The 16,248-nt window shown below is 40.6% G+C and overlaps 1 protein-coding gene across 1 annotated transcript; it reads left to right on the forward strand.

The window, feature by feature from the left end:
• Nucleotides 1–909: 909 nt before the first annotated feature.
• LOC128740167 (uncharacterized) lies at nt 910–2,346 on the forward strand. The gene has a single exon (XM_053835693.1). The coding sequence runs from the start codon at nt 910–912 to the stop codon at nt 2,344–2,346; it is 1,437 nt and encodes a 478-aa protein (XP_053691668.1).
• The last annotated feature ends 13,902 nt before the right edge of the window (nt 2,347–16,248 follow it).

Raw genomic sequence — 16,248 nt, forward strand, 5'->3', positions numbered from 1 at the left:
ACTTTGCGCCAGGCTTGATTCTGTAACTCTCCGGTCACGGGAAACGCATCACAAATCCAAGGAAGTTCCGAGTTTCTCTGACCTGCTACTTTTCTTAAGAGGCCATTGTGCAATTCTACAATCTGTCGGAGATCCCAAGTCAACACAAGTGACAGAACTTCGAAAGCCAAGGTTCGGAGTGAGTCATCCAGCAACATCCGGACGATGTAGGTTTTGTTCCGAGGAGTTTCATTCGGTTTTCCTTTGCAATAAGTTCCAAAACCTCAATGTTTCCGAGCGTTACGATATAGTGCGCAAACACGGCTTATGTGTCAACTGTTTCTCAGCTGGTCATTTAGCGCGAAGCTGTGTTAAAGGGGTATGCCGAACTTGTGGAAGAAGACATCATACCTTACTTCATCCGTCGAACGTGGCGACGAACACTGCTACACAAAAATATTCCGACTCGCAGACAGCTAATCAGTATCCACAAGACAATACCCAACAAACACAGCAAGTGCAAATGAACTCTCAACCCCAGAACACAACCGAATACACAGAACCGACAGAACCATTCACATCCACCACACTAACTGTTACTGATACACATTTGCATAGCATACAGTCAGCCAATAGTCAACACCGTCCCACTAAGCATGCAACCACACTCCACACATCCGTTAGATCAACCACTCGTCAAGTCCTCCAATCGACTGCAATTGTACACATAAGCGCCAGTTCAGGAAATGTAACGCTTGCAGAGCATTACTGGATTCCTGTTCGCAATATTGTTTTATTACCGCTAATTTCTGTGAATTCCCGGACTACCTATCGATACGAGGAATTGGAGGCTCTAGTGGAATCTCTAAACGAGCTATCCAAGCGACCATTAATCCACGACTAAGTTGTATTTCTGATTTCCGCGAAGCAATGTGCTTCAACGTACTGTCCAAGCTAACTATTCCATTGCCATGTGAAGACGTTCCGATAAGTAACTGGCAAATTCCCGAAGATATAACTCTCGCATATCCTGAGTTCCACAAGCGAGCTAACATCGACATGATCATTGGCGCTGAGTATTACCTGGATCTACTACTCGATGGGAAAATTAAATTATGCGATGATGGACCAACGCTTCAAAATACCGTGTTCGGTTGGATTGTGTCAGGCCGCATTCTTGACACAATGTCAGCGGTACAAACACGAGCAATGTCATTGTGTACAACTACAAAACTTCAGCATCAGTTAACTCACTTCTGGGAGCTAGAAGTTTGTCATACGAAAGGTACACGTACTGTCGAGGAAAGCATGTGCGAAGAATTTTTCCAACAAACCACAACACGTGATGAGTCTGGACGGTTTCGTGTTACACTGCCTAAGAAGGAGTATGCAATCCAGAAATTGGGCAAATCAAAGATAACTGCGTTGCGACGATTTCTTAGTTTAGAAAGGCGGTTTACTTCTAATCTTGAACTGAAAGCTCTGTACTGTAGCTTTATCAAAGAATATAAATATATGGGGCACATGCGAGTAGTCAACGACGATACAACGGATTCGGTCTATTACCTTCCGCACCATGCCGTGCTGAAACCGGATAGCACGACAACTAAGTTACGAGTCGTGTTTGACGCGTCGTGCAGGTCGTCATCAGGAGTTTCCCTCAACGACTGCCTCCTCGTTGGTCCGGTGGTGCAAGACGAGCTAATGTCGATCATTATTCGCTTCCGGATGCATCGCATAGCATTAGTAGCAGATATAGCTAAGATGTATCGGATGATCAACGTGCAAGAAACCGATCAGAAGCTACAGCGTATTCTATGGAGAGAATCCGAGCAAGATCCTATCCAGACATTCGAACTGACGACGGTTACCTACGGCACCTCAGCTGCTCCATACTTGGCAATGCGATGTTTACAACTGCTGGCAGAGCAAGGAGAACAAAGTTACCCCGTTGCTGCCAAGATTCTCAAGAAGGATTTTTATGTGGATCATCTGCTAACGGGCGTGAGTGGCATACAGGAAGGAAGGCGGCTGGTAACAGAGATCAATGACTTACTTAATAGCGCTGGTTTCACTCTTCGAAAATGGAATTCAAATTGCAATCAGGTGTTGGCAAGCGTACCGAAACCGTTACGAGATGACAGAGACGTATTCGAACTTGATTCTTCCACTTCCACAGTGAAAACCTTGGGTCTCGTTTGGGAACCATGTACAGATTGTTTCCGATTTGGAGCACCAAAATGGAACACAGCAGAAGTTCTTATCGAACGAGTTATTTTATCCGATGCATCGAAACTCTTCGATCCACTCGGACTGGTGGGACCCGTGATAGTACAAGCCAAAACATTCAAACATTGTGGAGGTTGAACTGTAAATGGGACGAGGCTCTTCCTAAGTCAAGAGTTGCTCCTCTCGACAATCCAAAAAAGAAGCCGCGAAGACAGTCGATCGGCTTGAATTGTCATCTGCCTTAGTTCTGACACATATGATCGAGAAGGTTAGTAGCGATCTACCGACAACTGAGAAACCTTTTTTCTGGACGGACTCAAAAATAGTTCAGTGTTGGTTAGCATCTTCACCTTCCCGATGGCAAGCTTTTGTAAGCAATAGGCTTTCCGAAATACAGCATATCACCAAGGACGGTTGTTGGAATCATGTACTTGGGAATGAAAATCCGGCGGATAATATATCCAGTGGCATGTCATTTTGTACGATTGAATAAAAACTAGGGTGCGATTTAATAAGCTTTTTATACGATTTCGATTTTGTTTAGACATTTAAGATGATTTTCATATATTATTTGCTGGGCTGTCCGCGAGACTAGGCATCGCAGCCCCAGTACGGCGGTATGCTTAAAAAAACTTTGACTAGAAGAATGAACTACTACAGTGGCGGCAATAAAGCAGAGTATGGAGTCGGATTCGTATTACATGAAAACAGATGAAGCGTGTCATTTGGTGGAGGTCCATCAATGACGGCCTATGCGTGTTGAGGATTAAGGGCAAATTCTTTAACTACAGTCTGATAAATGTGTGCGCACTGACGAACGATAAACCCGATAACGTAAAAGAGGTAGGTGCAAGTTGGTACCTTGCGAATCCTACACAACACCGTGGAGAAACTTCTGGTGTGGTGTTTACCAGGTGGCGATGAATTTATTTATTAAGGAAACTATGTGCTCCTTGTTTTAAGTTAAAAACTACAAGGAATACAGCCCTAAGGGTTGTACGAAAGGGTGACGTAGGACTATATCAGACCATTAGATCAAAGACTAATGTAAACTGCATTTCTGGCATATGTATGTTTATAAGAATCTGTGAGTGCCATTGTTTAAGTGAATATTTAAATGAGCGAAATATTCAGATTCAATTCTTCACTGAATGCAATGGTGGCTTTGAAAATACGTGGACGGGGGTTCATAAGTACAACACCAGCAACCATTGAGACATAGAGATTACTTTTAACAATCATTTGTGTGCATCATAAAGGTTGAAATAGTAATGAATGACCAGCCGTCATATTATTCTATTAAATATGATTATGTGTAGCTTGACATATTTCAAAAATCTTACTTTAACTCGTTTGTAGCCTTTAAAAGGGCCATTGGTTACAAATAACATTAAAGCCAAAGCATGTTCATTGCAAATATGACGTGCCATTCGAATGTCCTTCTCTTTTGACATTAATGGCAACAGGCACGTAAGTTAGCCGCGTTGATTCACTGTCTTTTGCTCCAAGAAGGTTTTACTAGTTTACTTTCACAGCTTACCGCTTGTTACATAGCAAAAACTATTGCACATACGCAAAAATTTCTGTTTTATTTGTATGAAAGTCCTTATCCACCTACTACAGGAGCGGAGAGTATTAAACCATCATAAAATAAATTCATGCCTCCAAAAACCACCACATGCCAAATTTGGTTACATTTGCTTAATTAGCTCTCAAGTTCTGAGGAAATTTGTGCTTCTTTTCTATAGGAGACCCTCCTTTATTAAAAGACGGATGGGTCTCAGTACACCATAAAAATTCCTGCCTTCTAAAATCTCCACATGCCAAGTTTGGTTTCATTTGCTTGATTAGTTCTGGAGTTATGAAGAAATTTGTATTTCATTTGTATGGGAGCCCCCCTCTTAGAAGGGGAAGGGGTCTCAGTATACCATAGCAAAAGTTTTTTCCTCCAAAAACACTCACATGCCAGATTTGGTTCCTTTTGCTTGATTTGTTCTCGAGTTATGAGGAAATTTGTATATTATTTGTGCGTTAGCCCCCCCCCCCCCTCCTCCTAAAGAGGAGAGGGGTCTCAATTTACCATAAAAAAATTGTTGCCTTCTGAAACCGCCACATGCCAAATTTGGTTCCATTTGCTTGATTCGTTCTCGAGTTTTAAGGAAATTTGTTTTTATTTGTGTAGGAGACCCCCCCCTCCCATACGCCCTTCATAAAATTGCTCTCTTGCCCGCTCCATAAAATTGCTGGTCATTTTATCTATCCAACGACATATGAGGGGGTGAAAAGGAAAGGGGTATAAGTGACAAAATTGAAAAAATCGAGATAATGGTAGGAAACGATACTTTGAGCATGGTTTTATGCATGCTAGAAAATTCACGTCAAAATTTTACCGTTTAATGACTTTTTTTAGAATCATGAAAAAACAGCAAAATAAAAGTTGGTTTTCAATTGGAAGGAAAGGGATGTAAGTGCACTATATGAGCAATGCCAGCTCAACTAACAAAACGGTTTGTCTCGAATATTTTTTATTGGCATGAAATTTTGCTGATATGTTGGACGCTACCCAAGGATACATTTTCCATGAAACATAATTATTTTCGTCTGGAGTAACTTTTCTAAAAGGCGTATTTGTGATAAAAAACTTTGTTCCAAAAGATATCTTGAAAACTACTTTATTTGTTGAAAGAGACGTCAACGGAGAAGTAGAAGGAAATTAAGCGTATTTTCGAAAAAATTACGCTGGAAGAAAAAACTTTGCAAAATCAAAATAAAAAGCATAAAACGTGAATTATCTCAAAACATGTCCCCTCAGATTCGACTCATCTTTATTAATGATAAGTTAAAACATGTTCTAAAATCTGGCGAAGAGCTACTAATGGGCATTCTATCGGATTTTTTGTTTTATTCTGACAATTTTTCAAAAATTTCGCATAACAAATTGAACAAATTAGAGTGCTCTAAACAGGCTACCACTATAGCCGAGAATAATTGAACAAATTACGTCATATAAACTGAATTCTTAGGTTCAGCCGTTCTGAAGTTAGGCCATTACAAATATTTTATGAAGATTTTGATTTTAAGATGTCAGGCCACTGAAGGGGATGGAGGGAAGCGAGAAACAATGAGATTTTTTTAACCAGGCAAATCAGGGATTACATACAATTAGAATTCTAGGAAAATCGATGACAAACGATGTTTCCATTTCCGAAAAAAGCGATTTCTTAAGGTGCGTTTAGATTGGCAACATGTGGCATGCAACTTTTTCCAAACTGTTGCCTTATGTTTCCAAGCAACATGGCAACGTATAACAAATGTTCAGGTGGCAACAGAAGGAACGTTGAGCAATAACTAGGAACATGCCGCATCCAACATGTTGCATTCCACATGTTACCGAAAGATTGCCCAGTTTAACCCTTTATATGGCCGTGGCAATTATTTTGCTACCAACGAAAAATATTTGTTTTGCGTCTATAATGACATCAATATAATTATAGAAGCAAAATCAAAAATTTTTGTTGGTGGCAATATAGTTGCCACTGTCTTATAAAGGGTTAAACGCACCTTTAGATTACTAAGATCATGAGCTATGAGTAGCGCAAGATACAGCCTACACAAGTACATTACATGTACGCTGTCGCCACGCAGTGAGACACTTCTGTACTATTTTTCCTACTATCAGCAAGGCTGCTATTACTAAAACCGTTTTCCCGAAGAAAGTAATATTTTTGGTTACTCATATCATGATATATAACGTATACGCATATATGCGTATACGTTATACTTGAAGGTGACAATCACTTGTATAAACTTGTCGAAGACCACTAATTTTTAGGTAATCAGTAGCGTAAGTTACAGCGTATACTGTAATATTACATATACGGTAGCGCCATGTAGTGAGGCAATTCTGCACTGCACTGCATATTTTCTATACCATCTGCAAGGCTGCTATTACTCAAACAACTTTGCCCAAGAAAGTAATACCTTAGGTTACTTGAATTATAAGCTATAGCAAATAAAACGAGTTCGCATAAACACTAGCGCTGCACGTTGAGAATATTCTGAACTATTTTCAGTGTCATTTCCGAGATGACAGTCATTTGAACAACCTTCTCGAAGACTGCAACTTTCTAAATAGTCAGTAGCGTAAGATACAGCCCACACAAGAATATTGCATCTGCACTAGCTCCACGTAGCGAGAAAATCCTGAACTATTGCTGCCTATCCGCTAACCTACCTTTCAATGAAGACGATTGTGATATGATTCCAAGATTTGCACTTGCACCCTTTTCACTCCAAGTAGTAATTCCCTATAATCGCTTGGAATGAAAGGGGTACAAGTGCATAACTGAGAAAGAAAGGGGTGTAAGTGCAAATAACATTTTCGAAACTATCTTATAAATCCCGAAAATCAAAGTGGTTTTCCAAGATTTCAATAGAATTTAATAAAGTAAAGCTAACACAACCATAGTGCGTCATTAGTTTTCTATTATATAATCTGACGAATTTTCTAGACGATGTTAACTTTGGATCTGATTTTCTCGAAATTTACTTTTTGTCACTTACACCCCTTTCCTTCTGACCCACTCATATAAATTGTTCAGTTCCGTTCAGTAGTTTAGCAGTTATCAGCGTTTGAAATTTTTCATTCAAACGTTACACTTCTGTTTTCGTTTTCACAAAGTGCTACCCAGTCCCAGTATAGTAAACCAAGACGTAGTCCTACGTCAAAATAATTTTGCTATGTATCATTTGGTGTAAATCTGTTGGTACTAAAAGATAGGAGGTTTTGTGCCTACTGGAGAAGGAACGTTATAACTGTTACACTGCAGCGGGCTTTTCCCTTCTCAAATAAACAAAATAATAATAAAATGATGACGGGTGCATGTACATACACTCAAATAATCCGCACATAACTAATGGAAAATTTCCATATGAAAATCCTTATGATTATTATGTGCCACATATAAACACAATCCGATCAGCAGTACACATGAAAATTATATACATATGAATAGTATGTGCAAATTTTAAAGGTAAATTTTAAAAACACATAAATGGTAACTGTTTGGCACATAAAGTTCATTTACTTGGCACATGGAAAAAATCTATGTGTGAAACACATAGAAACTATACGAAAAGTTTTCTCAGTGATACTACGCAGAAAACCTGCCCCCACAAGCTGATGGTCATCGTAAAAGAGTTATCCCCGCAACACGAAGCAGTGATGTGGCCTCCGACCTCGTACAGTCAAGCAAATCACACCCCCACACCCCATCCGGTCGGGGATAAGGATTTCGGCTGCCAGGGGTCTAAAAATGAAGAAAGCGCCCGGTCCTGACGAGGCACTGAAAGCGGCAATGCAAGCATATCCGGATATGTTTAGAGAGACGTAAAAGGTTTACAAACTCTTGTGACAATATTCAGCAGAGCTTAAAAGTTTTTTATGATTCTAAACACACTAGTTAGTTCATCAGTAGCCATGAATGAAGATATCTAGTTATTTGTTTATTTCCTTATTTATTATAATTATAATTGACTCCCAGCTTGTTTTGTTCCATGGACCCGTAAACGTTGTTTCAAGGGCCATCCCTTACCTGTTTTTTCGTTCTGGAGACACTATAAACACGTTTGTTTCATTACTTTCTTCTACCGTCCCCTCCATCTATTCTAAAAAACACTACCGTTATGAAAAACAGTCGTTATAAAAAAGGGTATTCTACATTTCTGGATCGAAGTGTTGCGCTTGCGTAGTTTTGTTTAAGGTGGAATTAGTCGTCATCGATTCTGCCAATTTCAAAAGCAGTATTCTTGTTTGAAACAAAAAATCTGTGCATGTGTTCTGTACTGTTCTGTTCAATATATTCGGTGTGCAGATTGGCAAAAAGAACGCAGGATTTACATTTTTGTAAACAGAATTCCGCTTTTGGGCCCAAAAACTGCTTCTGAAATTGGTCTTTCCGACGAAAAGTTAATGACTGCTAGTTTCCCGTTAAGCGTGTAGATCTATCGCGTATGTTTTCTTATTTAAAAACATTCTGATCTTTTTAGAAAGAAAACTAACATAAATTCGAGGTATTCTAAAATGTTTTCAAGGTTTTTGGAATTTGTTATATTTTTTTAAATATTTAGTATAGACAAGTATTTCCATTTTGCTTTGCCGGCTTGCACACTGATTCTAGCAGAATAAGCTCATAGTTGCTTACTTCTAAGGCTTGATAACGAGAGATTTTACGCATTCTCTCAGCACTCAACTCGGCCAAATGTTTTTAGGAAGACCTATCGATACAAAAAAAAATCGGGCTGAATTTTGTCCACAGCATAAAATGAAATTGATTTAACAGAATTCGAACCCAACTTTTCCCCAGGCCCAGCGGATCGTAGATATTGGTGAACCGTTGGACCACAGCGGGCTGAATATGGAAAAATACTCACTTTTCAAATGCGTTTTTCTTAGAACAGGAGAAGTGTGGAAAAATGTCATTACATGAATTTTGTAGATCCAGGTACGTACTTTTAGACCATTCATTCAGTTTTGGAAAATATGTGCCAACGGAAGTGTGAGACGCCGTGGAAAACTATAATATTTTGAATCGAAAACTTCTATATCTTCCTTCAGACAATAGATAGCGACTATCTAGAAGTTTTAAAAAATGCATCATTTTACGCTCTAAAAAACATCCGAACAAAGTTTCCAAATTGGTTTTCAAATAAAAACGTTAGAGCAAAAAAACTGCTTTTTCAAGATTTAACCTGACTTAATCTAGAAAATTCGTGGTATAGCGATATACAGATGAGATACAAATTTGGTTTCTTCAGCAAAGTTTCGGCAAAATAAATTATTTACAACTTTGTAGTAGAAAGTATTGCTCTATATCGCAAACAAATAAGTTAAAAATTTTATAACGAGTAAAAGTGAACCACCCTAATGACTAATTATACCAAAAGATAGGTCTTTTTTTCTAAACAAAATCTTCTGAATACATGAAATATGTAGAGCCAATGGTTTTCGAGATATTGATTTTTGTCTGGAATTTTGGCTTTTTCGACCATAGTGCATCGGCCTCCTTGTGTAAAAACTCCTGACAATCAGCGCACATAGGGACCATGAACGCCGTGATAAAAAGCTCACGCTACCGTTGCACTCCGATGCATGCTGCATATGTTTTGTTGCAGTACTCGCACTTCCATAGGAAGCGGACGTCACAACTGCTACACGATTTTACATCGCACTGCATGATTGATATTAAAATCTAAAAAACTTAAAACACTTAAAAGTGGGAAGCGCGTGATTAAAACAAAAGTATTCACTATGTCACTATGTTACTGTTAAAAACGCTTACACGACGGTAAGCGGTAAAATGAAATTTATTTAGAGTGCGCGCAGCAGCGATTTGAAAACACGACCGTCCGGTGTGACTGCCACTTGGCGAAAAAGTTGAACGGTGACTAGTTCTCTAGTTATGAGGAAATTTGTATTTCATTTGTATAGGAGCCCCCCCACTATTGAAGGGGGAGGAGATATAATTCCCCTCCTAAAGAGGGGAGGGGTCTCCGCTGCTAAAAAGGCAAGGGGTCCTAATTCATCATAGAAAAAATTCAAGCCTCCAAACACACCCATATGTCAAATTTGGTTCCATTTGATTAATTAGTTCTCGAGTTATGAGGAAATTTGTATTTCATTTGTATAGGGACCCCCCTCCTAAAATGGAGAGGAGTCCTAATTCACCATATAAAAAATTCTTGTCTCCAAAAACCTTCACATGCCAAATTTGGTTCCATTTGCTTGATTAGTTCTCGAGTTATGCAGAAATTTGTGTTTCATTTGTATGGGAGCCCCCCTCTTAGTAGGGGGAGGGGTCTCTTACCATCATAAGAACCTTCCCTGGCCCCAAGAACCCCTATATGCAAATTTTCACGCCGATCGGTTCAGTAGTTTTCGATTCTAAAAGGAACATACGAACAGACAGGCAGAAGCCCAATTTTTATAGGTATAGATTCTTTAACGACGCTGCCTCTGCCCTTGAAAGAGGATGTAGACTGATTTATGCTGATGATTTTAAAATCTACTTGACGATTCGTTGCATCGAGGATTGTTATCGTCTTGAACTTTTCTTGGTCGCTTGCTTGGTCTAGATACCTTAGAACTTCGTCGGAACATCCAGCAAGCTATGTTTGTGGCAAAACTGTTACACGGCGAGATTGACTCGCCGCAATTACAATCGCTGGTGAATTTTCGCGCAGTATAAAGGACTCTGCGACCATCCTCACTGCTCACCAACCGATTTCACCGTACCGAATTTGGCCGCAATGAACCGATTGCATCGTGTACTACAACGTTTAGTCGTGTTCAATAACAACGAATAACAATTCGAACAATATTTCGAATATGGTGGACCTTTGCATAAATTTAAGCGAATGATTACAAGCTCTAGCTTACTATAGCGTAGTTCATTAAGACTGACAAGTCAGATGAATTATAAAATAATGAAAATAAAATAAAATTGTTGGAAAAGACTGTATTCTGTCGGAGTGCCCCCGCCTGTATGTGCACTCCGTACGACGCTGGGCTCTCCAGTGACAGTTCCCTTGTCACTACGATGATGCTGGTACGCGCTTATATGTATGTGTGATTACAGTTCATAGTAAAATGACTTCCGGTTTTAACCAGTAGAGCGTTACACGCGACATGTTTTATTCAGTAAAATAATATACGTTTTATATGTTAAATACCGTGTCTGTCGGTCCCAATGAGGGATAGTTTATTTCTATACCCGAACACCTCGTTAAATTCAAAAGTGGCGACGATTGGGTCGGTTTTCGCGAGTGTCAGTGATCGTGGAAAATATAATCAACAATTCCGCCACCCTCACGCAAAAGACGAAGGGGAGAGATGTCATTCTCCCAGACCACAGGGTGGCCACAGAACTTCTTGAAAAAAAATCCCGACTTTTTCCCGATATTTTCCCGATCGGATTCAAGTTTTTCCCGACAGAAACTTCCTTCATTTTTCCATTATAAAATAAAGGTAACATATGCTGTGTATATTGCAGTTTGCAGAGCAGAGCTCAAGGATCGAAACTATTACTCTACTATGAGTCTATGGAGTGCACTCGTCGATTCTGCCACGAAACAGAAGTGGAAGTTCAAATAATGTAGTAGCCGAAAATCAGGTATCTTTATGGACAGCCTGGGAACGACTGGCTCTCAAGCCCACTAAGTGTGCATCCAAATTAGTTTAAGAATGCAGCACAACTAAGGGAACTTTCCCGCCAAAACAAAGTTTCATTATTCAGGGTAATGATTATCAGGCATTATCAGGTAATTCAATGATACGCCAAGCTGAGGAGGGCTGTTAAGAAGTCTTTTAAGCAGGACTAGAGAGCCAGGGTCAAATATCTAGCTGATGAATGACGACGTTACTTTTTACCTTTTTACTAGCCTTCCGCTAGTGGCAAATTTTCGCAGGCTTCTGTCGTACTCTGCAAAATATCTCAATTCTCGGCGTTTTCCTAGCAAAGCACAGAAGACGAATCGATTTGCTCTCTTTCTCTCTCTCTCTCTCTCTCTCTCTCTCTCTCTCTCTCTCTCAGTCGGATGTTACCTTCGCCGAGTTTTGTTTTGTTTTTGCAATGCTTTGATGCTTTGCTCTGCCGGCGAGTGAGCATCAGTTTGGTTTCATCTTTCTTTTTCTGCCGGAGCGCTACCGAATGCATGCTCTCAAGGTCACAGGATAAATCGTTCCAGTCCATATAATTGCCTAACGCATATTCTCTTTGGGACACGGAGCAAATAGACTCGTGTCTCCAGCGTGCGAAGAAAATATTAGCTCTGCTTGTCGTTTTCCGCCTTCTGCGCAAGATGAGCGGTCGTAAGAGTAAACAGTATTTAGGCATCGTTCGGAGAGAGAGGAAACGGCTGAACAGAAAACGAAAACAATTTGATCGTTGTGAGAAGCAGATTACTCTGCCTCTGTATGCACAAGATGAGCAAAATGAAGCCTGGGCAAATCCATCTTTGTTAGCTCAGATGATGCATCAGCTTTTTAGCAATATATTAGCAATAAGGAAACTGCAAATTTTCCGATGGACTGAATGCAGGGCATATTGGTCAAAGTCCCTAAGAAACTAACTGAATGCGATAACTGGCATCACGTTGCTTTGCATTACTCTCAAAGTACTCTGTAAGGTAATTCTCAACCGGAGCCGAGAGAAAATCGACGCTGCTCTCCGGCAATAGCAAAGTAGATTCCCTGCCAATCGATATAAATTCTGACCTGTTTTCTTCTGGTACTTGTTGATTTCGAGAAAGCATTCGACCGAAACATGAAAACATCTGGAGCGTACTAAGGCGTAGATGAGTTCCTGATAAAGTAGTCTATCTCATTGTTTTAGTGCAAATTGCTGCACGATGGCCTCCTGTCGGATCCCTATATGTGTTACTGCAGGAGTGACATAAGGCTACATTTGAACTGTCACCGCAACTGCCCCTCGAGATTTTAATTGGAACCATTGACAGTGAACCAGACCGAGGATTACCCTGGAGTTTTTTGACTTTGCCGCCCAGTTAGCTTCGAGGTACGTTGCTGGTTTAACAAGCCAGTCGTCGTATGTTCGAATCTCGGCCAGACCGCTAGGTGCTTGCTGGATAGAGTCAGTAGGATTGTTACACTGGCCCCGTAATTTTCCTGTACTCTAACAGCCGGTTGCGAAGTCTGTCGATAAAAAAGGGTAATGTCTATAGACGTTTTAAGCCCAAGACTTTGCTTTTGCTTTGCTTTTGACTTTGGCCGACGACATTCTCTTGCTCTGCTGACGACAATATGTTGTGCAGAATAACCTTGATGACAACTCCAAGATAAGTAGGTCTCATATTCAACGTCGCGACGACCAAGTCAGTGAGATTAAACATTATTAATGCATCTAATTTCAAAGTTAGATCAGGATGGCCAGGGATTTGGGACTATGGAATTTGGGAATTTGGGCTCGACACACAAATCAGATTACCGTACCGATCCTAATACGAATTTTCAATTTAAACGTGAAATTCGTTCGATTGCCTGCAAGACGTGGTCCGAGTCGGTGGAGGCAACTGCAGGTCTTCGTTCTACATCATTCAGGATTCGTGGTCTCACACTTGGATTTCCAATTAGGAACTCTATCGTCAATATCGCCACATAGAAACAGAGATTCGGAAGCGTAAGTGGAGAAGGATCTGATATATTTTGAGAAGAGTCTGCTACCGAGTCTGCTTTGACAAGCGAGTGGTCGTGGGTTCGAATTTTAGTAGAATCAAGCCATTCGATGTCAAGTGACTTTAGCATGGGTTAATTCTCAGGCCCCTCCATTTACCCTTCCTTCATGCTAAATTCTATATTTACCCTCTGAAGCCTCTTGACAGTGCAAATGTCCCTCCTATAGTTTAAGTGTACTGGTCAGAGGTACGAATAAGTCCTCGCCAGGGACGGCTATAATATGGGATAGGGGTCGAGGAATAAGTGGGTAAAGTAGTAGATCTAGCTTTTAAGGTAGGGTAAACCTCAATACACACAAGCACGCATAAAATTTAATAAGCATATCGCTCACTCAATAGCGATTATAGCAAAAGAAATGCAGTGCAGGTCATACAGCAAACACCCGGGCGATATTACAATAGATCAACTATACTGGTCGCAGTAATGAGTCCACGCATGGAAAAAAAATCGGCAGAAAGACACTCAATAGGAGAGCAGAGGAAGCAGATCTAAAAGCTACTGACGGCGTGGTCTTGCTAACTGTATTCAGATTATTATTCGAACCTCACCTGGCGACATGTGGCAGATGGCAGAAAACCATGACAGATAACCGTCCACCAACCAGACTTGATACCTTTGTTCTGCCGAACCACAAGCCAAAGGACGTGAACACATCAGTAATTAAGTCATCAGCAACAAGGTAAAAACGGGGAATATCGGGCAATAATTCAAAATATTGGACGCAGTGGATCAGCTCCGCAACAGAAGAAGAAAGCTCTATTTATTACTAACCGTCTCCTCCCAGTTGGTTTCGTGGTAAGATACTGATCAAATAAGCCAGTCGTCGAATAATCGAATCTATCAATTTTGCTACACACTGACAGTTGGCCACAAAGCATATCAAACACAACATTAGGAGGCCAAATCACTGACGAACTGACATGACACTGGCATTTCACTAATGACACAGTGCACACAAGCAAACGATCACTTACTTATAACCAGGTGGGCACAGTTGTTGTACTTTGCACGTTTGCTTTTTGCTACCCGTTTTTTGATTTCAAACATCTCTCGTAAAAAAATCTACAGATCAAAGCTGACTACTTTAAGGTAAAAATATAAAGCACTTAACTTATACAAATTGTTATACGTGCGGAAAGAAGTATTAAATTTTTTTTAATAACCATGAGGCCAACTGGAAGGAGACGGTTTGCAATAAATGGAGCTCTCTTCTTCTGTTGCTGAACTGAACCACTGCGTCCAGTATTTTGAATTATTGTAATATTCCCCGTTTTTATCTTATTGCTCATGACTTAATTTCTGATGTGTTCACCCGTTGCCTTGTGGTTCGGCAGAACAAAGGGATCAAGTCCAGCGACGTTCCTTGAAACCAACTGGAAGGCTGTACCCTCCACGCACCACTATTACGAAAAAGCTGATACAGAGAGTGCCATACGCTCACAGTTACAGACGGGTTTCAGTTCGTCTTTGCAGGTGGAGAAAATTCCTGGTACGAAGATTTAGTTTGAGGTCTAAAGATTCATGTGTTTCAGAATTGTAGAGGTTTCGACAAGTCTCCCAGATTCTATCAAGATATTCAACTTGAACATCTTTACTTAAATTCAGGAATTCCCGATTTATAGCAATTTTCATAAAATTCCCGACTTTTTCCTGACAGGTTCCAATTCCCGACTTTTTCCCGCATTTCCCGCTTTTCCCGAGTCTGTGGCCACCCTGAGACCAGCCGCAGCTCCAAAATGCGGACCTTCAGCGGATCCAGCAATATCCCAGGTCCCTCAACAGCAGCAGCAACCACCGTTCGTACCCCCTCCGCAACCGCAGCAACAGCAGCGGTCCACAGATAACCTCTTCCCACAGATGATGCACATGATGCAGCAACAGCAGGCATAATATCAGCAGCAGTTGAACCAGCTTCTTCTCCGGTAACAGCAAAATGAACAGCGATCGGAAGAACGGTTTCAGTAGAGCGAAGAACGGCATCAGGCATTCCTTCGCGCCATAACTTCATCCATAAATGTGCAAGTACCTTCTAACCCCGAACAAATTTTGGACCCTCTTGTGGGGAACATCAGAGAGTTTCATTATGAAGCGTAAAGCAATCTCACTTTCGTTGTGGACGGCAGCAAAATTTTTCGCTGTCAAAATTGTTCTTACAGTTTGTAAAACAATCTATACCTATAAAGAAGGATTTCTGTCTGTCTGTCTGTCTGTCCGTATGTTCCTTATAGAATCGAAAACTACTTAACCAATCGGCATGAAAATATGCATGTAGAGGTTTTTTGGGGCCAGGAAAGGTTTTAGTGATGGTTAGAAACCCCTCCCCCCACTAAGAGGGGGGGCTCCCATACAAATGAAGCACAAATTTCTGCATAACTCGATAACTAATCAAGCAAATAGAACAAAATTTGGCATGTGGGTGTTTTCGGTGACAAGAATTTATTCTATGGTAAATTGAGACCCCTCCCCTCTTTATAAGGGGAATTATAACTCCTCTCCTCTTTAAAAGGGGGGGGCTTCCATACAAATTTCCTCATCACTCGAGAACTAATCAAGCAAATGGAACCAAATTCGGCATGTGAAGGTTTTCGAGGGCAAGAATATTTTCTATAGTAAATTAGGACCCCTCCCCACTTTAAGAGGGGGGGCTTCTGTACCAAAGAAACACAATTTTCCTCATAACTCGAGAAGTAATTAAGCAAATGGAACCAAATTTGGCATGTGGGTGTTTTTGGAGACAAAAATTTTTTCTATGATGAATTGGGACCCCTCCCCGTTTTAGGAGGGGGGGA

The sequence above is a fragment of the Sabethes cyaneus genome, chromosome 3, assembly GCF_943734655.1.
Source record: "Sabethes cyaneus chromosome 3, idSabCyanKW18_F2, whole genome shotgun sequence".
Classification (NCBI taxonomy): Eukaryota; Metazoa; Arthropoda; class Insecta; order Diptera; family Culicidae; genus Sabethes; species Sabethes cyaneus.

Coding starts and splice junctions, on each gene's coding strand:
- LOC128740167 (XM_053835693.1), top strand. CDS start 910: ATGTGCTTCAACGTACTGTCCAAGCTAACTATTCCATTGCCATGTGAA.